The sequence below is a fragment of the Helicoverpa zea genome, chromosome 11, assembly GCF_022581195.2.
Source record: "Helicoverpa zea isolate HzStark_Cry1AcR chromosome 11, ilHelZeax1.1, whole genome shotgun sequence".
NCBI lineage: Eukaryota > Metazoa > Arthropoda > Insecta > Lepidoptera > Noctuidae > Helicoverpa > Helicoverpa zea.
In genome coordinates this window covers 1,902,643-1,925,804 of record NC_061462.1, presented here as the reverse complement: position 1 = coordinate 1,925,804, position 23,162 = coordinate 1,902,643, and the positions used below count along the sequence as shown (strand labels likewise).

The 23,162-nt window shown below is 39.9% G+C and overlaps 1 protein-coding gene and 4 non-coding genes across 5 annotated transcripts in view; all 5 read left to right on the top strand.

Moving 5' to 3' along the window:
- The first annotated feature begins 2,044 nt into the window (after positions 1-2,044).
- LOC124634284 (rootletin) overlaps positions 2,045-23,162 on the top strand; it is a 37,437-nt gene continuing 16,319 nt past the window's right edge. The window contains exons 1-27 of the mRNA XM_047169772.1: positions 2,045-2,121; positions 2,212-2,397; positions 2,822-3,057; positions 3,318-3,483; positions 4,736-4,945; positions 5,222-5,533; positions 6,449-6,594; positions 7,608-7,719; positions 9,407-9,512; positions 9,869-9,999; positions 10,725-10,876; positions 11,144-11,289; positions 11,616-11,746; positions 12,070-12,266; positions 12,626-12,791; positions 13,422-13,611; positions 14,084-14,253; positions 14,692-14,884; positions 15,440-15,623; positions 17,050-17,225; positions 17,593-17,778; positions 18,542-18,722; positions 18,975-19,140; positions 19,475-19,588; positions 20,617-20,824; positions 22,165-22,274; positions 22,360-22,536. Coding sequence (XP_047025728.1) covers positions 2,236-2,397; positions 2,822-3,057; positions 3,318-3,483; positions 4,736-4,945; positions 5,222-5,533; positions 6,449-6,594; positions 7,608-7,719; positions 9,407-9,512; positions 9,869-9,999; positions 10,725-10,876; positions 11,144-11,289; positions 11,616-11,746; positions 12,070-12,266; positions 12,626-12,791; positions 13,422-13,611; positions 14,084-14,253; positions 14,692-14,884; positions 15,440-15,623; positions 17,050-17,225; positions 17,593-17,778; positions 18,542-18,722; positions 18,975-19,140; positions 19,475-19,588; positions 20,617-20,824; positions 22,165-22,274; positions 22,360-22,536 — 4,428 coding nt within the window. The 5' untranslated portion in view covers positions 2,045-2,121; positions 2,212-2,235. The remainder of the gene's footprint in view (positions 2,122-2,211; positions 2,398-2,821; positions 3,058-3,317; positions 3,484-4,735; positions 4,946-5,221; positions 5,534-6,448; positions 6,595-7,607; positions 7,720-9,406; positions 9,513-9,868; positions 10,000-10,724; positions 10,877-11,143; positions 11,290-11,615; positions 11,747-12,069; positions 12,267-12,625; positions 12,792-13,421; positions 13,612-14,083; positions 14,254-14,691; positions 14,885-15,439; positions 15,624-17,049; positions 17,226-17,592; positions 17,779-18,541; positions 18,723-18,974; positions 19,141-19,474; positions 19,589-20,616; positions 20,825-22,164; positions 22,275-22,359; positions 22,537-23,162) is intronic.
- Positions 9,164-9,252, top strand: Trnay-gua. The gene is given in 2 exon segments: positions 9,164-9,200; positions 9,217-9,252. It is a non-coding gene; the product is annotated as a tRNA-Tyr (tRNA).
- On the top strand, positions 10,425-10,517 carry Trnay-gua. Its single transcript has 2 exons — positions 10,425-10,461; positions 10,482-10,517. It is a non-coding gene; the product is annotated as a tRNA-Tyr (tRNA).
- On the top strand, positions 16,173-16,261 carry Trnay-gua. The gene is given in 2 exon segments: positions 16,173-16,209; positions 16,226-16,261. It is a non-coding gene; the product is annotated as a tRNA-Tyr (tRNA).
- Positions 21,617-21,809, top strand: LOC124634790. The gene has a single exon (XR_006984924.1). It is a non-coding gene; the product is annotated as a U2 spliceosomal RNA (small nuclear RNA).

Below are 23,162 nucleotides of genomic sequence, written 5' to 3'. Positions count from 1 at the left end.
AAATAAGTGTTCGCAATACTGGCTGCTATGATTATTGCATTAGGCGCTAAAGGACGTGCGAAAAGTTAGGATTAAATTTTTCAAAAATGGAACGTGATTTTCTTATAGCGTAGAAAATCAATTCAATTGTTATATTTAAAAGTACCTATGCAGTGTTTAATTAAAATTGTGTCTAATATTTTACTCAAATGAAAAAGTGCGTAAATCTTATCAAAATTCGTCACTACGATTGATTCATTGACATAACTTAAAACACGCCTTGATTGCGTTGCTAGGATACGTGCGTATTATCAATTTTTCCACAAAGTTTCAACCAAATACTTCCAAGAAGCATGGACTTTTTCGCCTTTACACATTAGTTAGGTGAGTTTTTTACTTAGCCATTTAAAATGGAAATAAAATAAGTATTTATTTGATTATATTTTAGTATTAGATGGTTTGTTTACACGTCTTGTTCAGCAAGGTTAACTTTACTAGTGGTTGAATGGCATACGATAGTTTAAGGTAATTGACCTATTGCCTGACCTACATTGAGCTACGAACTTTACTAGGCACTATGGCCAAGAAAGCCTTGCATGGATACCAAGGTAAAAATAATTTTATGTTCCAAGTTCCAATAAAAATATACCTACCTACATAGAATGTCATTTTCAGTCATAGCTGATTGATAGTTGAATAATCCGAAAGCTTTTTTGGTCGTAACAGGCTACTTGTTATTAGGCATCTGTATCAAATAAACATAAAATGTGAATAAGTTAAAGAAGTTGAACAATTTGTGAAGACTATGTACATATTTCTTAAATGGCAGCTGTTTGTAAATGATACCTAATTATGTAGGGACCATAGGTAGAAAAGTACGCCAATCTCTTAGCGAATACCTTTTTGACCTCATCAAATCTGTCACGTTTCTGGATAACCTGGAATAAACCCCTTGGTCAGACTGGTCGTCAAACTTTCAGGCATCTAACTATTAGTGACGATGTTTAAATGACAGCAAGACCTGTGCATTCCAAAACACAGAGGAACTCACTCGTCATGACAAGATAGTGATCGTCCACGCCAAGTATTGCTTAACCTTATAATCGTTCGATCTGTGCGCCTATTAGTTAGCCAGCAGCTCCCATCTCCTAATCCTAGAAAAAAAAAACAATCACAGGATTAGTTACATGCCTTTATTTACATAATTTGAAATACAGACAGGTTTAATTAAGTCATGTTACCTATGTATGCACTCTATAGTTAGCCCTAATTAATGAATAGCCCATAATGAATTGCAGGTACTTCCGTGTTGGGGGAGAGCGGGGAGACAGGGGTAGACATACATGACAGCCTAGAGCTACTATAGGTACACATGATTACTAATCGAAATGAAAAATCATCGTCAGTAATTTAGGGTTGATTGCAACAATTGTAGGTACAAACTTTACTTATTTCGTTTGTTTAGTACTAAAAGGGGACAGGTTTATTCACCTCGCAAGGGGTCTCGCTGACTAACTGCATTGTGGGCGGTGATAATTAGATGCCTAGTCCGATAGCCACTGTTCTTGCCGCCCTACAGAACGCTCGCCCGACTTATTTCTGCAGTGCAAACCGCAATTTCACTGTTGCCACACCTCAGAATGTTGTCTTTTTACTTTTTATTACGACCTCCTTTCTATTTCCTCGGGCTGGTGGACGTTTTATTTTGTGAAAATCGTAGATAAGTGAATGAGTTAAGCTTTCGTGCAAAATGTCTTTCGAATTTAAGTCGGCACGTCATTTTTATTTAGAAATGAAACAAAGGAAGGTTAAGAAGAAAGTTACTTTTCAGGTCCCTATTCTTTCTAAATTAATTTCCATTTTAATTATGTGGCTTTTAATGACCTACCTAACTCAAATCTAAGAATGGAAGTTCTTGCTTGTTAGTGCATTTTTTTCACTTCTACTTAGATGTCAATTTTAATGATTGAGGAGTAGGATGAGGAAGATGTATGTGTTAGAGTTAATTTCTTGGTATTAATATTTTCTCAAAATTCTCCCCAGTTGCCGAGCAGGGAAGGTTTGACAACGCCCCGGAGCGCTCGGGCTCCTATCGGCAGGCGGCCTCCGAGCACTCTTCCTCACCAACGGCTGAAAAAGGAGGTAGGATTACATGCACCAACTTATCTAATTCAATAAAATATAACATGGTTTTTACATATGTGTTCCATTGTTTTATGTTGTCTTGTATAGAAGTCCTTGGACAGTCCTCCGGAGATGGACTCTCCGGGGGGGAGCGTCAGCAGCGATCTGCGGAGGCAGAACGAGGAGCTGCGTGCTCGTCTCGCCGGTGAGGCTGCTGACCATAAGCGGAGACTCGACGCTTATCGCAGAGCGCAGCAAGGCCAAGCCGCGTTGGTGTCCAGGCTTCAGTCCAAGGTTAAAACTAGCAAGACATTAGCAAAAAATTATCATAGTAGAGCACATATCGAGGGAATTAGTTATGTTTGTTTGCGCGCTTATTTAAATAGATAGAACATTTTAAGTGATTTCTCGCTTTATTTCTGAAAATTCACACAACTTATTTGCGGTTCTGAATTTAATTAGACAGAAGAAATTCAATTTTTGTCATTATAGATCTTGTAGGCAACGCTTCGTATTTATTGAGAGTTCGTAGCCCTCGACGTTTCATTCTCTCTTCTCTTAAAATTACTAAACGTTGCAATAAACGTCAACAACAATGACATACGCTTGTCAGTTGTCAATAAAATGACAGATTGTGTTATCAGTTAGTTATCGTTTTATTTACAAAACATTTAAACTCGAAAGAGTTACTAGTATTTCTTTCTTAAATCTAACATAGGTCCTGCAATACAAGCAACGATGCTCGGAGCTGGAGAGCCAGATGTTGGAGACGACTCCACGCAGCGAGCCATCAGCGTCGTCTACGTTCCGCGCGCCGCCGCCGGTCAAGTCCGGGATAGCTCTGCCGCCGCCGCCCTCCGCCAGCACCTGTGCTTCGGCTGCCGTGTCAGCTGCCGATGCCAGGATCACGGATCTAGAGACCGCCTTGAGGCGCTTGGATGAGGAGAAACGCAAGTGAGTGGCCGTGAATTTCCAGCTTTAATATCCAAGTAACTGGACATTAAAGTACTACAAAGTTGAAGTACTACACAACTAGTGAAGACGTTGGATTTAATTTGTGTTCAATAATCATTTTAGACGGTTATCACAGAGATCTAATTAATTTTGTTATAATTCAGAATTTTGCATAGCTAGCAAAAAGTGTCTTTGTTAGAATGAAATAAAAGTTCTGAAAATAATGTAGGCAACCTAAACATTTGCAACTTAACCCCTAGGTGTGAGAAACTGGTGCAGCAGAACAACTTGCTCCGGGACCAACTGGAAGAGTCTCACCAACTGAACGAGGCTCTCACGTCAGACTTGCAGAAGCTCACCAATGACTGGGAGGCTCTGCGGGATGAGATGGCCATCAAGGAGGATGAGTGGAAGGATGAGGAACAGGTCAGTAGCTTTTACTATGCCGATAATTGGTGCTTATTTATTAAAGAAACAAACAGTCACCGATGCAGCGAGTTTCGCAGGTACGAGACCTAGGTGTACTACTTACCCCTGATCTAACTTTCCGGGAGCACATAGTTAGGATTTGCAAGAAGGCCTATAGAAACCTGGGTTTCGTACTGAGACAGTCGCAGGGATTCACCAACATCGCTACCCTCAGGGTGCTGTATGACGCTTTGGTAAGGAGTCACCTGGAGCACAGTGCGGTGATCTGGGCGCCTCATGAAGCGAAATACAGTGTCATGCTTGAACGAGTACAAAACAAGTTTACCAGACACTTGTATTTCAAACTTTATGGGGTGTACCCATTTTACCCGCTGATGTATCCTACACTTTTTGTACTGGGTATGGTAGGGTACAACCAGCTAAGAGTGCGCAGGGAATTTACACTCGCGGTGTATGCGGTACAGCTCCTGCGAGGTTTAGCGCACAACCCGGGTGTGCTGCGTCACCTGCAGCTGTGCGTGCCGGACAGGTACGTGTGGAGACGGCGGCGGCCGCCACTGCTGGCAGTGCCGGCAGCCAGAACCAATCTGCTGGCGAAGGCACCCTTCACCCGCACAATACGGGTATTAAATGAAGTGCATGCGAGGATAGATTTGTTTTCGTGCAATCTGAGGGAATTTGCAATAGTATTGTTAAATATTATTAGTTATTAGGATGTTTTATTGTGTTATTTTGTCGTAGGGTACATTTTTTATGATTTTTGTATAGGTAAGTAGTTATTTGATTTCCAGTTTTGTTTTGTTTTTGTATTAGATTTAAGTAAAATTTTATGATTTTTGTATAGTAGTTATTTGATTTCCAGTTTTGTTTTGTTTTGTTTTTGTATTAGATTTAAGTTAAATTTTATTATTTTTGTATGTATAGCTATTGTGGACACCACTATCGAATTGGTTTGTAAACTGTAATGATAGTGTGTATGTTTTTAAATAAATAAAAAAAAAAAAAAAAAAAAAAAAAAAAAAAAAAAAAAAAAAAAAAAAAAAAAAAAATTTAAAAGCTTGAACAGGGTATAATAGTTTCATGAACACTTTGAGTTCATATGAGAACATACTATATATATACAGCTGTAATAGCTTAAGTACTAAAAGTATTACACTGAGACAGTGTTATTTATTGCTTCTGTGTACCTGCACCAAAGCAAAATATTGTCAAAGTTTTTTATCAAAATAACACAAACATTTTGGCACAGGCATTCAACGACTACTACTCAAACGAACACCACCGCCTGCTCAGCTTATGGCGTGAGGTAGTAGCCGTCAAGCGTCACTTTGCTGAACTGCAGACCAACACTGAACGAGACCTGTACCGTGTGAAGAATGAGTTTGATTCTAATGCTAGGGAGTTGGTGGGCATGCTTAGCGGGTATTCCATCAATGTGTTTGCGGCTCAGAATATTAAGGTAAGTCCAAATGGATTATTATAATCATAGTGCAATTCAAACAAAATCTGTGAAAAGTTGTGTCTTGAACCTTCTGATAAAACATAGTAAAATATAAATGGTGCTTTGTTGTAAATAAATGATTATTATTTGATTTTTAGTATTTTTGTATTTCTAAAATAAAGCCATACTGTCTTCTGTATACTGCAGACATTGTATCAACAATTTAACAAAAAAATAATAACAAGTATTACCCAAAATCAAAAAGTACGAAACACATTAATTGTATCCCTACAGCCAGAGTACCAGCCCTTATCTCACCAGGCTGCCTATCAAACACCACAAGGTGGTTACCAGGCCTCCCAACCAGGTTACCAGGCCACTCAACCAGGTTACCAGGCCTCCCAACCTGGCTACCAGGCCCAAGGTCCCCACGCTCCTGGTCTCCAAGGCTCCCAAGGTCATGGAACTACTGGAGCAGGGCCGTATACGGTGGAGGGTATGCGCGTAGATCTGCGCGATATGACGGCTCAGAGGGATTCTGCGCTCGCAGAGTTGAGAGAACGAGATGCGAGGATACAACGTCTGCTTGGAGAACTGCAGGAATTGGTGAGTGATTTAGTATTGCTAGTGTGAAAACGTAGTTGGATTAGTTAAGTGCCTTTATATTTTTTTAAGGTGATTATGAGACTCTTCCTTCCATGAGTATTAGGGGAGATATGATACGCTCTTACTGGCATCCTGATTTTTAAACTTTCCTTGCATGAAAGAAATATTTTATGTCCATATTTTACAGATATCTGTATCACGTGTTATATGTAAGAGATTTCGATTAAATGCTGAACTGTTTCTTCTTAGATCCATAGTTTCTTCTTTGACTGAAAATCTCTATCTTTTCCTATTACTAATAGCCTAATTTTACAACTATTAGACCAAGTCATAGTTTAGCGTGGTTCAAAGGTATTAAACCGTGTGACGTAAGAAGCTTCACTAGACCACTAAGCGGCACTAGGCTACTAGGGTTTGTATTAGTACCTAAAGTCTTAGGTGTTAGCTAAAATATGCAAAAGGTTCTAGTGTCGGTTTGCGTGTTTGACATCTATTGCTATATTATTGTGATGGTTTTGCCTGAATAAATACGTAGTTTGGCGTGAAGTAGAAACGTTCTCGTTTGTCATGATTTCGAACTTTGGATTTGGAATAGTAGGTAAACCTCAAACCTAAAACAGTTAAATCCGCCGCTTTAATGAAAAGATTTTAATTTTCGTCTTCAAATACATTTGAAAGACGTGTGAAGTCAAGAAACATGACGCTGTCCGAGTCTACGGCCCGCTTTGCTTTGAGCGGTGAACTTTCTAAACTCGTCCCGATGTCCTCGAAATATTTTGTTTGCGTAATCTAAATCCTGCGCCGTTAATAAAAAGGACCCCCTTTTTATTAACGGCGTAGGATCCAAGGGAAAAATATTGTTAGAAGTCAGACGTAGTGCCTATACAAACGATCTTATTTCTTCGTATAACATAGGAGGAGCGGTGTGGCTGCGCAGAGGCAGCGTGTGGCTCAGCCAGCGTGATGCGCGCGGCGCTGGAGGAGGTGGCGCGCGCGCTCATACACGACTCCGACAGCGACGCGCCGCCCGCGCATCCCGCGCATCTACATCTGCACGACAGGTAACAACAACGTGTCACACAGCAGGAGCGGTGCGCAGAGGCAGCGTGTGGCTCATCCAGCGTGCAAATCATTAGAACCGCATGTAGAACTTAAACAGCTTATAAAATTCTTTTTATGACTTTTGTCTCTCAAGGCTCATACAGTGCCGGCGGCTGAGCCGCCGGGCAAGCCCCGCCCAAGCCGCCGTGCACCCGGTGACATACAAAGCCGCCGGCCGTGCCGGCCATGCCGGCACACCACACTTCATTAAAGCTACTACACACATGCCGGCGGCAATGCCGCCGGTTTCATGCCGAGCGGCTATGCCGCCGCCCGCCGGCAATACAAGCGGCACAAAATCGTTTTTTTTGGTTTGTTGGTCGTGACGGCGGCTTCTTTGTGCGGCAAAGCCGGCGGCTTTGTATGCCGCCAGGTGCACGGCGGCTTGTCCGGCGGCTTGCCCAGCGGCCCTGCCGCCGGCACTATGTGTAGGAGCCTTTAGCGGCAGAAAAACACTTCACTAGCATTTTATGTGATTATCACAACCGGAATGATGCGTTTTGTGCGGCTTGTGCCGGTGGCTTCTATTGCCGGCGGCACAGCCGTTCGGCATCAACTCGTTCGGCATCGGTTCATGCCGAACGGCTGAATTTCGTCAAAATAATAATAAACAAATCGTTTGAGTCATCTGAGGTTTTGCCACCTAAAGATTGCCACCCAAGAAATATTCATCCATGCCGCAAAATGTTTATAAAAAAAAAAAAAAAAACGGTTGTCTGTAAAGTCGGTTTACTGACGATAGTCGAACGTGACAACGTCATAAGAAATTGATCGTCAGATGTCGAACGTTGCCGAACGCGGAGGCCGATCGTGCCTCTTTGTTGCTCGTTGCGTGCTCTCGCTTGCACTTCAAGCCTTAAACGGAACGCCTCAGAGCGAGGTAACGCCGCATGAGTCATGTTTTTTCGTGCGTGCAGCCGGCTCCATCGATTTATAAGACGTTGTCACGTCAAAATCACGATGTATTTTTCAGGTCACCGAAACGCATACCAACCAACGCCAACGCGACGGCATTCGCAGAGAGCACAATATCAGCTGTCCAAGCTGCGCTCCACAAGTATCAGATACAAATACATGAGCTCCAAGTAAGAAATAATTATTGTAAACAAGTTATTAACTACTTATACAGCTATTTGAGTAGGCACTTTACTGAAGATATAAATCTTGATATCTACGACGATTTCGTTAATAGCTCGGATTAAAAATAATTTACGTCAAAATAATTTTAAATTCAACAATAATATAAATGGGGATGAATTTTTTGACGCTTTTTAGTTTTACTATGATAGTTTTTATATGTATTGTAAATATGTAAATATCTATGTAATTATAATAGTAAAAATAACTTAATATTTTAGTTTTATGTAACTAGATTTTTGTTTGAGTTTTTTGTTTATTTATTTTTACTTTATTAACCACTACGAGTCTTTAGATTTTTAATATCCAGGTTTTATAGTCTGTTTACATCTGTTGCCACACACACAGATTCAAACATACACACTCACACACACATCCTCACACATACACACACGCACATACACACTCGAGCAAACACATGTGGCACTATTACTTGAGGCCACACAAAATAGCGTTCAAAACCACATTGACAATAGATATTGTGAACCTGTTGTTGAAGATACAGGCCTCGGCTTACGTAGACTAATTACGAACTGTACCAAATTGTTGTCAACTGATCTTTTGTAATTTGTGGAGATAAAATAAATCATACTTTATTTATTTATTATTTATTTGTTTTAGTTACCTTTATGTTAGTGACTACTCAAATGGAGCATAAAACATAATGTGAGAGTAAATCTGTTCAAGAGGCTAATTTACAAAATTCTGTATGATAAAACATTACAACATAGGATAGATTGTATTAGGGTCAATCCCCACTGAAAGAGCAGCGGCCGGCAGCGGCCGTAAATGCAAGTGATGGAGCCCGAGCGCGGCGGGCCGCGCCGCGCCGCGCTCTTACATTGTCCGTGCTCTTAAGGCGCGGCTCCACCGCAGTGCACGCTGTGCACGGACACGCGGCGCATTTTAGCTGCGTGTATTCATTTGTTTGACAACGTGGGTCTACGTTTCCACTGAAGTACACGAATATGACCCACGACTATGTATAGCGTGGCACGGCGCACGGGTAGACCCACGCTGACAGCGTTGAGCTACGTAACCGCTTACAACAACTGCTCTGCGATAACCGAGCTGTACATAGTCGTGGGTCTTATTCGAGTACTCCAGTGGAAACGTAGACCCACGTTGACAGCGTTGAGCTATGTAACCGCCTATTCGAGCAAGCCACGCGTGTATCAATGACGTCAATTCATGCGTAGCCTCTCCGTGGGTTGCAGTGGACACAACCACATACATTTTCTTACAAAGCGAAGCTTAATACACGTGCGTAGCATCTCCGTGCACCGCGGTGGAGCCGCGCCTTTACGGCCGCTGCCGGCTGCTGCTCTTTCAGTGGGAATTGACCCTTACGGTGCGCAATATGTAATAACGTATTTTGCGCGTGTTCTCAAGCCTTCGATAGCTCAGTTGGTAGAGCGGTGGACTGTAGATGTAATGCAACTGATATCCATAGGTCGCTGGTTCAAATCCGGCTCGAAGGAATCTTTTTATCTTTTATGTGAATATTTATTTTTTCAAGCATAGAGTTCTTTTTGAAAATTGTTTTATTGAAAGATCACCAAGTTATCTTGTAATGGTACATCTTTCGAAAATATTGCGTGATCCGCAAGATACTTGAGTTAAGAAATATTTTAGGTGAAGCTGCAGAATTCTCGCGAGCAGTTAGCTACTTGCAGGAAACACGGTGAAGCGGCTGAAATCAATGTCGCCTCTTTGGAAAGCAAGGTCCAGGATCTACAAGGTAAGATTTATTTTATATCTTATTTTGTTGTAGTCGTACTTATTATAAAACAAAATATTTTTTTTTTTTACCACACTGATCTTTATAATTTGTAAATAATGTAGTAAAAATATAAACTTAAATACAAACTAATAACTAAAAAACGATTATGTTTAATAGATTTATTTTAAATAACCACTGCACAAAAATAAGTCCTTCCATCCTTCCATTAGGCTAAATTGATCCTACTATCTTTTTGTGCAACACTCGACAGGTTTCATTTAATGAATTTTATTTTTCAATTTATATTTGAATTTCATTATTTTTTCTACCAAAGATAAAGTTTATAATCAAAATAAATTAATGTTTGTAATCAGGTAAACTAGACCAAGCCAACGCGGATGTTCATCAAATGTTACAAGAGAAGGAGTCGATGCAGAAAACGGTAGAAGCACTTCGCAGCGACAAGAATAACTTGGAGAGAAATAGAGTGGAGATTAATGCTATGGTGAGTTGTAGTTTAGTAGAACAGGCGTGATGATTTGGGATAAAAATGATCCATCTCTTAGATTACCACTAAATATTGGACACATATTTTTTATTTTAATAAAAAAAAATACTAAAATATAACGTAACAAAGGTTGAGAGTGGGGGCTTGTGACGTCACGGTTATGTGAAATTGGTACCCAAAAGTGACGTGGTACACAAAATTCGTAACAGAAAAGAGAAAATACGTGTCCATTATTTAGGGTTAGCTAAAGGATTGTCTTATTACTTTTTTCATTCACCATGTCTACTGGTTATAGTCTTATTTGCTTTACTTTTACCTACTTCCTTTCACCTGTAGAACGACTTCCGTCAGGTCATGACTTAACGTACCTTGTATGAAAGTCTCATAACCAAGTACATGCGTATTTTGGGCGTGTTCTCAAGCCTTCGATAGCTCAGTTGGTAGAGCGGTGGACTGTAGATGTAATGTACCTAACTGATATCCATAGGTCGCTGGTTCAAATCCGGCTCGAAGGAATCCTTTTTATTTTTCAAACAAACTACCTACTCGAGTTGGTAGTTGTGGGTGGCAAAGTGTAATTTAAGTGGGACTACACTGACGACAATAGTTTCGGGTCTGTGTCACACATAGCCCAGACTTTTAAACTCAAGTTAAATACTTCAAAATACATAATTAAAACAGATTGCAAATTGCTCTTCAATATCTCCCTTACTTATTCTCAGGTGGAATCTCTAACATCAGACTACGAGAAGCTACAGAAGATAAACTCTCGGCTAGAGAAGACTATCGAAGCGTTAGAGAGTGAGAAGAGGAACTTGAATGATGAAGTGGATCATTTACACAGAGAGGCGTCTAGTAGGGAGGCGGTGTTGAGGTGAGTGCTGTTTTAATGTCAACCTTATGTTATAAGGTTTAAGGTTTTATATTGAGTAGGTATTAAAAAAATGTAACACATTAATTAACGAAACAAAAAAAATACATCCTTGTGCTTATAGGATATATTTTTTTATTCTTGAAGTAACAGAGATTTTTCCCTCATTGTGGGATCATATTGGATTGTGAAATTTTTTTAAGCCAATCCCTGCCCCTCTATGATATCGAAGGACAAATCCCTAGCTTACTATCCTTATTTTGACCCCAGGGCCGAAGAAGAACGTTCTTCCCGTCTCCGCTCAGAACTGGTGTCGACTAGAGAGGAGCTCAACAAGACCGCTCTAGCACGGGACTTGCTCGACCAGCAGAAGATTGAGGGAGACAGCATACTGTCGCAGATGGAGAAACATAGGAGTAAGTGTCTTTTATATAGGAACAAGAAAAAAGGGGCGTTCCATTGGCACTATCAGAGAATTACCATATCATTAAAACAGTCCGCGTAGAAAAAATAGAACTTATGTAGTTCATAATTTTGATAAAATTGATCCAATCAAAGTGTTATTACAAATGTTATTTGGACTCTCAAAAATAATCTAAGAGCCTCAACAGATGTTTACCTCTTTATAAATCCTTAGACTATGGTTGATTTCTTCCATATAGATTAAAATTCGATCGAAAACAAACAGTTCTGTACAATAGTCTTAATAACTGTAATGAAATGTAAATGTATGTTTGAATAGGTGATCTAGAAATAGAGCTAGAAAGAACTCTTATGGAGAGAAGTGACTTACAAGACCTCGTGGAGAAGTTGGAAGCAGCTGTCAGAAACCTCGAAAGCGATAAGAAGAAACTGCATGAAGATGTTAAACATGTTAGTATATATTTTATGATTGAATATCGCCATGTAGTCTTATGGGATGCAGCTCAGTACCAGTGTTTTACGAGTATTAAACCTTAGTGCTGTATTTTTTTGTAAATGCTTTTTATTACGTGTATGTTCAATTTATGTAGATGTCACTAAATAAATGATTTATTAATCTCAGTACATAACGGCAGCTATAACTGTTTACTAAATGAAATTCGACATACATTATTTATTTACATGGGAAACCTACTGCTAAAGAAAATAAGAACATGGTTGCATGACTTTATTTTATTTATAAAGTGAGGTAACATCTTTTTTTTTCTAATCAGTTGGAAGACGAGAAATCAAACCTGTCGAGTCAATCATCAGAACAGCAAGGAGATCTTAACTCTTTACGCAAAGAGCTGCTCGCGGCTGAACAAACTAGGATGGAGTTGGAGGCAGATAAGGCATCGCTGTGTGAGAAGATCAAGTTCCTTGAAGGAGAGAGAGATAAAGTGGAGTTGGAATTGCGACAGGTTATGAGGTAAGTCTCTTGTTTATTGTAAAAGATTTTTAATATTTAGTTCAACTCGCAATTATTATCTTGAGAAAATTTCTCATGAGATACCTACTTAAACTGTAAGTCCAAGAACTTTAGAAATTTTATACAAGGATCGGAATCAAAACTTGTCAATTTAAGTGAAACTGTGTGTAAAATCTATTATGTGCCTACAATTAATTTTAAAAGCGCAAGCGTAAAAAAGTAGTTTTGTATTTCATGCCATTATCATGCTCCTACCCTTATGACAATTTTGTGGTCAGCGTAGAAAGTTTTCTCCTTCCATATTCTTGCTTGTCTGTTCAATAATTATATTTCATGATCTTTTAATATTTATTACACAGGGAACGAGGCGAACTAAGTTCCCAGCTAACAGCGATGGTTCGCAAGAAAGATACACTTAACGAAGAGATCATACGCCTACAACAGCGATTGGAACAGGCCAATGAGACTATTGGTAGAATTAACAGAGCTTTAGAAGATCATGTCAAAGATGGGGAAGAGAAACAGGTAAGAATTATTAGTCCTATCTTTATTATTTTTCTGAAGTCCAAAATTATTTTAGTGTTGTCAAAAACTGTAACATTTATGTATTTTTTTAACAGAATAATAATGTTCACGATCCCTACAACGCTTGTGATAAATCAACTATTTGTGATACATATCGTTTATTTGGATAAGAATATACTGAAAATTAATATTAATGTTTCATCAACGTCATCATGACTACCTTCTGTCGTCACAACCAATGTCATCATCATCGCCCTAGTAGTCATCACCATCATCATGACCGTCTTTCATGAACAATATCACCATCATCATCATCGTCGCCATTGTAATCATCATCCTCATTATCTTTGTCACTTCACCTTCTATTATCAACACCACCTCTATCACCTTTATTCCTTCACCATCATCATCACTGCAATAGTAATCACCGCTCTTATCAATATTATAATCACGTGTATCACTATAACCATTATTGTGTTGTGATATTTTACTACTTGAACTCATTTTATTTTCTTTTGATTGGCTGAACCAATTTCAATGAAACAAAGACTAACTTATAAATACAAAACAGGTGCTTAATAACCTTAAAAATACCTTCATTATTTAAATTAATATTACCTGTCCCAACAGATTCTAATAGACAGCCTCGAAAAAGACAAGCATCACTTACAAGAACAATTAGCAGGAGTTCGTTCAGAGAAGGACGCTTTAGAAGCAGTCCTGTTCGACACGGCTAACATGTTGGAAGATACTGACAACAAGAGGGCCAAGCTCGAACATGAGCTGCAAGAGACATTAGTGCAGCAAGAGAATTATAAAGGTATGCATAAAAATATGCCAAGATATGTTAGCACCACTTTCAATTCACGTCAGATAACTTTGCCCCTCCAAAGTTAACTGCCAGTAACTGCGCAGCCTTCCAAATGTAAGAACAAAACACTACTGCGCATGCGCATGGCACCAAACCGCGTACCAGGTTCGACATAATATATTGCCGTTTATGTGCTTCACTTATTCTCATCGCGGTCGTCGTGGATTATCTGCATGTTAAGACCAACTGGACCTTGAGGGTCGAGAGGTTGGAGCCGCGTCACAACACTAATTTTAAGTCGTTCGTGGTGCGGGTTCCGGCACATGCTCTTGAAAAGGTCCTCAAGGAAGATTTCTGGCCGAAAGGTGTTATGTACCGCTATTGTATATACTTATTGACATTTAGGTTTATTATTTTTAGTTATTGGATTATCAAAGCTGTATTATGGCCGACCTATACTCACTTCAAATAATTTTCCCAGGTCAAATCGCCCGCCTCACAAAAGACCTGGAGAACAGCGAGCGCAAACTCCGCGACACTCGCAACTCGATGTCGCAGGCTTCCGGCAAGAAGGAGGCAGAGTACCAGCAGATTATATCTAACATCAACCGCACTACTACTGAGAATATCACCAAGTTAAAGGAGGAGAAGGTAGGTTATAGGGACTGGATATTTACAGGGGTCATGGCCTGGCCGCAGTCTCTAGCGGTGTGGCATAAGTTGACTCGATACGTGTCGTAGCTGTGGTATACTTCAAATGTTGTAAATACTGTAACACATACATACATTGTATTATTGTTTAAAGGTTTAAACTTCAATAGCGGTATGTATTTGTGTCGGGCATTAATACATACTCATATAAAGTATGTAGAAGTTTGGCAGTACATGTTGTAGTGTCCGCACGGCCGTAAACGTATGTCTACTGGTGGCTGTTTCATATATCAAAGTGGAATCAAATGGAATGAAACTTTTCTGTCATAGAATGAAATAAAGTACTTATCACGAACAGTTATATAACGTAGATTATTTCACTGTTGAACAATTTAAGCCAATTTTTAACGGGTATAACTATTATCCTAATACCCACAGGAACAACTCCGGCAAGCTCTCGAACACAAGCTCAGCCAGACCATAGCGGCACTAACCAGCGAGAAAGAATCATGCGAGGCGGGTGCCCGAGAGAGGGAGAAGAAGTTACTCATAGCGAGGGACCAGCTGATATTGCAGCACGATGAAGCCATGCTCAGGGCTGAGAATGATAAGCAGCAGGCTTTACTTATGGGTGAGTTACATGCCAAGACAAACTTGGTAATAAAAAATGAAGTTGTAAGTTGTAGGCAAAATTGATAATAAAAAAAGGAAGTTAGAAGTTGTAGGCAAATTAGATGATAAAAAAAGGAAGTTGAAAGTCATCATCTGCTTAGCTTTTTCCTTACTATGTTGGGGTCGGCTTCCAGTCTAACCGGGTGCAGCTGAGTACCAGTGTTTTATAAGGAGCGACTGTTTGTCTGATCTCCCAACCCAGTTACCCGGGCAACCCAATACAATACCCCTTGGCGAGACTGCGTGCCGGACTTTATGGCTTTTCACTACCCGTAATGACTACCAAATGTGTTCAAACGACAGCCGGTACCCACCAGTATATCGTGCCTTCTGAAGCACAAAAGAACTCTTCATGTCAAGATGATCCATCCTCGGACCCGTGCCAGGCGCTGCTTAACCTAATGGTCGAATGATCCGCGCCGCTTAGACTTAGCCAAGAGCTCATAAAATTATTATACTACAAGCTACTATCACAATTTAAACTAAATCAAGTAATACCTTTCTCTATCTCCAGCCCACCAAGAACAGCAAGCTCTTCTAGAACGTCTAGAAGAAGCGAAACGAGCGTTCGACCTCGAACAGAACAAGCTCGAGCGAGTGCGGCGCGACGCGCATGCGCGAGCCGAACAGGACCGCACCTATGTCAACCAGCTGAAGGATGAGATCGCCGCGCTTAAGACCAGGCTGGATGAGGCTAAGTTAGTTGTTATCATGTTTATATTCAAACCTGCTGCTGATGAGCTGTTCTCTGTGATTTCACCTGCTTCCTGGGGGAACTACTTCCCGCACCTGCGTACACAGTAAACAGAACTCTCTACCCTTGTACTAAAATTATTTTAAAGCAGTCCAGTATTTCGCCATTACCATGAAAGTCCTTCGCGATGAACAGCAGATCTTTTACTACTTATAAAACTCTGTGATCTATGTTTTACGTGAAATAGGCCCAGTTGTATAAAGGACTTTGACCTCATAATATAATGGTTACATGCTCCTCAAAATAAAACCTGTGAATTAAAATAATTTTAAAACCTTATCATATACACCAGAAAAAAAATGAGTAAATACAATGGTCATTATTATAAACAATAATCTATTAATTACAAATTCGAACGTACCTACATATGTACAAATAAAATAAATAACATTAAACAAGGTCATTATGCGTACGATAAAGTAGACCACACTTAACTTTCACCGATTACTTAACATTCAACATTGTAATAACGTATTTTGCGCGTGTTCTCATGCCTTCGATAGCTCAGTTGGTAGAGCGGTGGACTGTAGATGTAATGCAACTGATATCCATAGGTCGCTGGTTCAAATCCGGCTCGAAGGAATCTTTTTATCTTTCACGTGAATATTTTTGTTTTGTGGAGTTAGCGTTCACTGGATGCCCAAATGCCCTTGAAGTAGACGAAACCGGAGAAAGATATGACTTTTGATCGCATTAGGTTTTCTTATCTCAATAAAGATAGGTCAGGAGAAACAATTACATGTTAGTTTATTAAGTTTATGACTTACAACTGTCAAATTGCGCCCTTCGTCGCCCAGCAGTGAAAACCTCGTAAGTGTTTATAACAAAATTTTACAGGAGGACGACAAAACCTTCTACTGACAAAAAATGTATGAGTGGGGAAGATATTATATTACCTTTTGATTTTATAGATTTTTAATTAAATAAATAAATACATAAATTATTTTTTTATCCGGAATAATGCTATTATTAACCGCACTGGCAAGTTACTCAGACGAAAATGGCGGATCTTATTTTGAAATAGGTTCTCATACCACGTCATAAATGGCGCTAGGAGTAGCTGATTCGAAAGCTTGCTAGAGTAATCTGTGCTTACCGAGTTTATCAATCCAAAGAACAAATATATTTTTTTCGAGGAAATGAGACATCCGAGGTTTTCACTGCTGGCCGACGCTATGGTTTTTGGTTATCTGCACATGTTTATTGCGCCCCCTTTTTCAACAAAATATAATCAAGGGGTGTACATTATTAATTTGTACCATATCTGTAACTAGCTTTCTACCGTGTCCCAAGATATAATATTGCCTAGTGTCATCAAAATGCTTTTCGAAAAATTTGTTAACAAAATTAAAAAAATAACTTATATTCAGGGCCACAGCAGAAGACGAATGCGCCCGCTTCGAGAACCGCATCAAGGAGCTACACTTAGAAAAGGAGGCGGTTATGCGCGAATGTACCGAGATCCGCGCCCAATTGTCATTGGCTGAAGACAAGTATGACAATGCGTATGCACAGTTACAGGAGACCATGAGGAAGTTGAAAGAGTGTGAGTATGCTTGCAATATCAGCTTCTTAGCTTGTTTTTATGTGAGTTTCTAATATCGCGTATGCTTGGTTTGTTTAATTTTTTGGTAACAATTTTCATTGTCTTTAAAGTCAGTCTACATGAAGTAAGCACATTCTTAAAATTAAATGGTTTATATGCATATTTAAAAGCATTTTAATGGCATTTAACAGTCATGTGAACTTGAAGTTTTACGCTATAAAACTTGCAAGTCCCTGCAATAATTTGATTGATAAACAAAATTTACATCCACTGACAAAACAGTACTCCATTAATATGACTTGATTTACTAAATTATTCAACTTATTTAACTATATATTTATTGTCATCTACATTTTTGACTCCACAGTGGAGAACGAATCGGACAGTCTGCGCAAGGAACTGACGGACGTCCGTCGCCAGCTAACGAACTGTATAGCTGAACGCGACAAGTACAACAGCAGCTGTCGCGAACTGCGCGACCACGTCAAGCGAGCTGAGCACGAGCGAAGAGAGGCGGCCAGAGCCAGGGACGAGGCTTATCATAAGATTGCTGGTAAGTCTATTACTATCCACAGTGGATAACTGACGGACAAGTACAACAGCAGCTGTCGCGAACTGCGCGACCACGTCAAGCGAGCTGAGCACGAGCGAAGAGAGGCGGCCAGAGCCAGGGACGAGGCTTATCATAAGATTGCTGGTAAGTCTATTACTATCCACAGTGGATAACTGACGGACAAGTACAACAGCAGCTGTCGCGAACTGCGCGACCACGTCAAGCGAGCTGAGCACGAGCGAAGAGAGGCGGCCAGAGCCAGGGACGAGGCTTATCATAAGATTGCTGGTGAGATTCTGGCTACTGGCTACAGGCTGTAGAGGGAACAACGTCCCTCACCTGGGTACATAAGTAGCATTCCTTAAGAAGTGGGCTATCTGAAAAAAAAAATGGACCAGTAGTTTCTGCGATTAGCGCTTTCAAACAAACTCTTTAGCTTCATCATCATCATCATCTCAGCCATAGGATGTCCACTGCTGAACACTCCACTCTTTAGCTTAGTAATATTAATATAAAGAAATTACGGCTCAACTATATTTATTCTTGAACGTGATTTTGACTTCAGCAATTGTTCAGTATGTTTTATTAGTTCCATTTTACAGCTGGCTTCTCATTACATTAATTTTGAACTTTCCCCTTTTTTTCCTCTATCTATATCTACAGTTTGCCTACCATAATGGTGTTTCACACGCGGGTCGGTTGGTAACAATGCGGTGTACTTATCTTTCAACCTTTTTATGATTCAAACTGACATAATTTCCAGGCCTCGAAGAAAACCGCACATCCCTCGATTTAGAACTGTCCCGCGTACAAACCATGTTGAAGGAGAGTGAGACGGGCGGGGAACATGTCACCCGAGAGCTGAAGGCCACTGAGAGTCAGCTGAAGAGAGAACGAGCTGCTTTGGAGCAGGCTAATCATGATATTAAAGAGTTGCAGTCTAGGTAAGGTCCCTCAAATAATAGTTTGCTTGCGTTTCAACACGTCTTCATTTATTGTTAAATGTTGTTAAGGTTTAGGAAATCCAGATTGTTTTTTTCTTTACTTGGAATTTACATTAGGGTAAACTCAACGTTGTTGATAATTTTTCTGTATCCTTTGTGTATTAAATGTATCAGTGTGCAATAAAGACCACGTGTCCTCATTCCGTGTCTATCATTCCGCCGATTTTCCAATTTGTTATTTTTGTGTTTTAGACTACAAAACGAGAGCGAAGAACGCGAGCGTTGTGCCGGCGACGCGGCCGCTGCCCGGCGGCACGGCGCCGAGCTGGAGGCCATGCTGGGCGCCGCCCGCGCCGACCTGGCCGCCTGCAGGCAGCGGGCTGCTGAACTGGAGGAGGCCTGTAGAGCTAGGGACCAGGTATGTACTGACAGACAAATTAATTCTTTTCAATTTAAAGGCAAAGTCTACGAGAAGGGGTAGTGCCTTGAGAAAAAGTTACAAAATTGTTTAAAACAAACTTGCATCTTCCACTTCTATTTCTCCATCACCCTGATCTAGACTAGTACAGTATATAGACCGCCGTTGTATATTCTGGAAATCACATGAGATTTCCGAGATTTTTTGCAGCGTTTGATTCAGCATGATATTTCTCAAAAATATTTTTTTTTGTTTTATGGTAATTTTGAACGAAATCTCCAATTTTTACCAACATATAAAAGCTATGTACTAATTGGGTGCTTAACATTTTCAGGAGTTAGTCCTACGACTAGAAGACTGTCGGTCGAAGGAGCGTCGTTTAGAAGAACTCAAACATAACCTCGAGGTGTGCCTCGCTGACGCCACGCAGCAGATACAGGAACTCAAGGTATGGCATGCTTTTTATAATTGAAGAAAATAATTGTGTAAAAAATATCTGTCTAATTTTCTCACAATTAATATAGGACGATTTAAAATGATTCGATACAAAAGTTTCCAAAAATTATTATTTTAAATTACATTATTTTGTTGATATTTTTTTTATGTATAGCTTCACCTCAACAAAATTAACGTAAAGAATGAATGAAAAGATTTTTAGGAACTAAGGATATTAAAAAGGGGCCGTCCATAAATTACGTCATCGATATTTTCAGATTTTAGACCCCTACAATCAATTCTTCAAACCCTATATCGTCAATTCTTAGTGACCCCCTTCTCAAAAAATTGACGTCATTACCAGTTTGACAAAATTAAAACATTGCAGATTTGAGAAAAATAGGGTATTATTTGATTAAAACACTTGGTTATAGAATCACCTTTTATTATTTTTAGTTTGGCAATAATCATTGATATATTTAATCTATATATATAAAAATGAAACCCGTTTTCCGTTGTCACGACATAACATGAAAACGGCTTGACCGATTTGGCTGAAAATTAGAGGGGAGGTAACTTAGACCCGGGAGAAGGTTTTAGGATTTTTGTTGTTGGAGGAAGTTTTTGTCACCATCCGGCTACGGGACGCGGGAAAAACCGCGGGCGAAAACTAATATAATATAAAAGTATTTTTTACTTTTTGATAACTCCCATGGAGTTACTAGGTGTGCTGGAAGAAATTTCATTTTAGAAATAATATTTTTGCACGTGAACAATAAACTATAAATAAATAAATAAGAATGACGTCAATTTCGAGACACCCCCCCCCATGTATCATTTACCGCCATCCGCAGACCCCCCCCCTTAATTTAGAATGACGTAATATATGGACGGCCCCAAAGACAATTCTGCATTCTTAATAGCCCACAACACTATTACATAAATAAGAAAACATTTTCTTCAAGTGTATAATATTTTTTATTAATATGTATTTTGGTATCATTTTTTTTCCTATAAAAATAATCGTATTATTATGTACAGGCTCGTCTGGGCGGCAGCGAGGGTCGTTGCCGAGCCCTAGAAGCGTCCCTCTCGCAGTGCGAGAGCGGCAAGCGCGAGGCGGAAGCCAAGCTGTCGTCCATCGCGCATGCGCTGCGCCGGGTCTGTGGCGTGCAGCCCGACGGCACCGTGCACGCCGCCACCAGGAAGCGCCTCGCCAGCCCCGCCAGGAGATACAGCCCGCATAGAGGTCAGTGCATGGAAATAACATTTATTGTACAAAACGAAGCCAGAAAGTCTGACAACCAATCTTAAAAAAAGAAAAAAGTTTATTGTACCCAGCTGCATCCGGTTAGACTGGAGGCCGACCCCAACGTAGTTGAGAAACGTCTAAACGATGATAATGTGATAATATACACAAAAAAAGTACAAAAACAAAAATTTTATTTCGTATATACCCAGCCAGTTTGCCGCCCAGGTAGATACCATACCATTAGGTAAATACAAATGGCTAACCCTTTTGATGCTAGAAACATACTACAATCATTAAAACCCTTTGAAATACACGTAAAGTCCTTAAAACTAAGATTTCGCATAGGTGCCCGCTTTTTTTGCAAAAGAGTTTAGATACCAGAGATCTGTTAAGGTGTTTTTAAAACACATATTTTGTGAATACATCAAGCAGATAAGGTGACACTAAAATACAAAAATACTTATCAGGAAGATGATCATTTTACCCACAGGCCGTCATAAAAAAAATGTTTTGGTCGAAGAAACTTTAATACCTTCATGCCTTCATTCTTTTGCGTGATGGACCTGTTTGTAACTTAAGGACAGTAAACTAGTTTAAAAACAGGTAAACGCGTTATACCCAAAACAGGTTTTAGCAGACATACCGCGGAACGGAACCCTTCACATAAGTGACAAGTAAAGTTTACCATCAAGCTCGATAGATGGCGCTGTACAATTCACGCTCATTTCTGTATCGCGGTGTTAAGATTCTCCGCCATTGAATGACCCTCGCTCGCTACTTTGGTTCGGTATCGCTTCTCGGCCTTTTGGCTAAGATCAAAGTGTAGTATCTGTTCTTTTCAGCTTAATATCTGAAAGTTCCCTCACTGAGGGACCAGTATATTAAACTGATTTTTGTAAACTGACGGGATGTTCGGGGCTCGCTCCACTCCCGTCACGGGTCGGCCCGGCATTGCAGTGCCGCCGGGATCGGCCCACATTATAACTTGAAAATCTATGGAATTGGATCTATTCAGCAAACTGTAACCGCTTCACACCAGGAAAAGAAGCGACGTTGCGGGCGTTTCCCTTCCTAGGGTGAATCTACAAATTACAATAATAAAGTGCCATTTTGCGGCACGTGCGTACTATCGCTCAATAACAAATTGATTGATGATTTATTTATTATTTACTGGCACACCAACAGCATTACAAACAATAAAACCAAAAAACATAAGATATTATAAAAATCTAGTTTGCTAAGCCTATTACAGGTGTACACATGTAGAATAATATTTTTATGATTTAATACAATAACTATTATTTTGTCTACAATATTGTAAATATCACAATTTTCAGGACGCGACCATTCCGAGGATCGCAACGAGATAATAGATGTGGACCCAGAACTGGTTAAGAAAGGCATGCGTAACTTGATGCATGATGTCTGCCAGATTGAACGGGAGAAGGTTAGTCACCGTCTACACTGTATTTTGGTTAATATTTCCTTCATATTGTGTAACGATGAATATAATTTATATTTCTGTTTTCTAGGATGACTTCAAGTCACAAGTGAACATGCTAAAGAAACAGCTCAAAGATGCCTGTGAACAGCAAGGCAAGGGTGACAACAAGCTGCAGTCGGTCACCAGCAACCTGCGCAGCTTGCAGGAGGAGAAGGCGAGGCTGCAGACCGCGTACGGACAGAAGGAGGCGCAGCTCAATGCTCTGGTAATGTGTACTGTACTGTCACTGTGCAAGTGACAACCAGCTGCAGTCGGTCACCAGCAATCAGCAATCTGCTTAGCGCATGCCCTATTTTATTTAGGGTATATTTTTAACAACAACAAGCACGGGCAGAGTAAAAGGAGTCTTGGTAAGACACCAAAACGGTCCGGACCAACTATACACGTAAACAAGGCGATAACCATGATATACAAGCTGTTGATTTGTATCCGTGCCATATTCAAGGACGTAATTATGCTAATGATTCTCGACCCAAATCAACAAAAAAATTGGTACGTATTTTTTTTTAATTTTTTTTTTTCGGAATTCCGTCAATGTCATCTAGCCGTATTTAAACTTGGCGTGTGTGTTACTGGCCTTAAAACCGTGCTGCGCCCTCACACAAACGCAAACACGAAGCATACGTACCGATTATTCATAAATTTCATTCATAAAATTGGATTACTTCTGAAATACTACGACATTACAATGACAAAAAAAAGCAGTGTATATTAGCTATTTCCCGTCTACTGTAATTCCAATCGATTATTTACGTATTTAATGTCCTCCTCCTGAAGTATGGCACAAATGCAAATCAACAGCTTGTATATGAAGGCGATATCCTTGTCCTG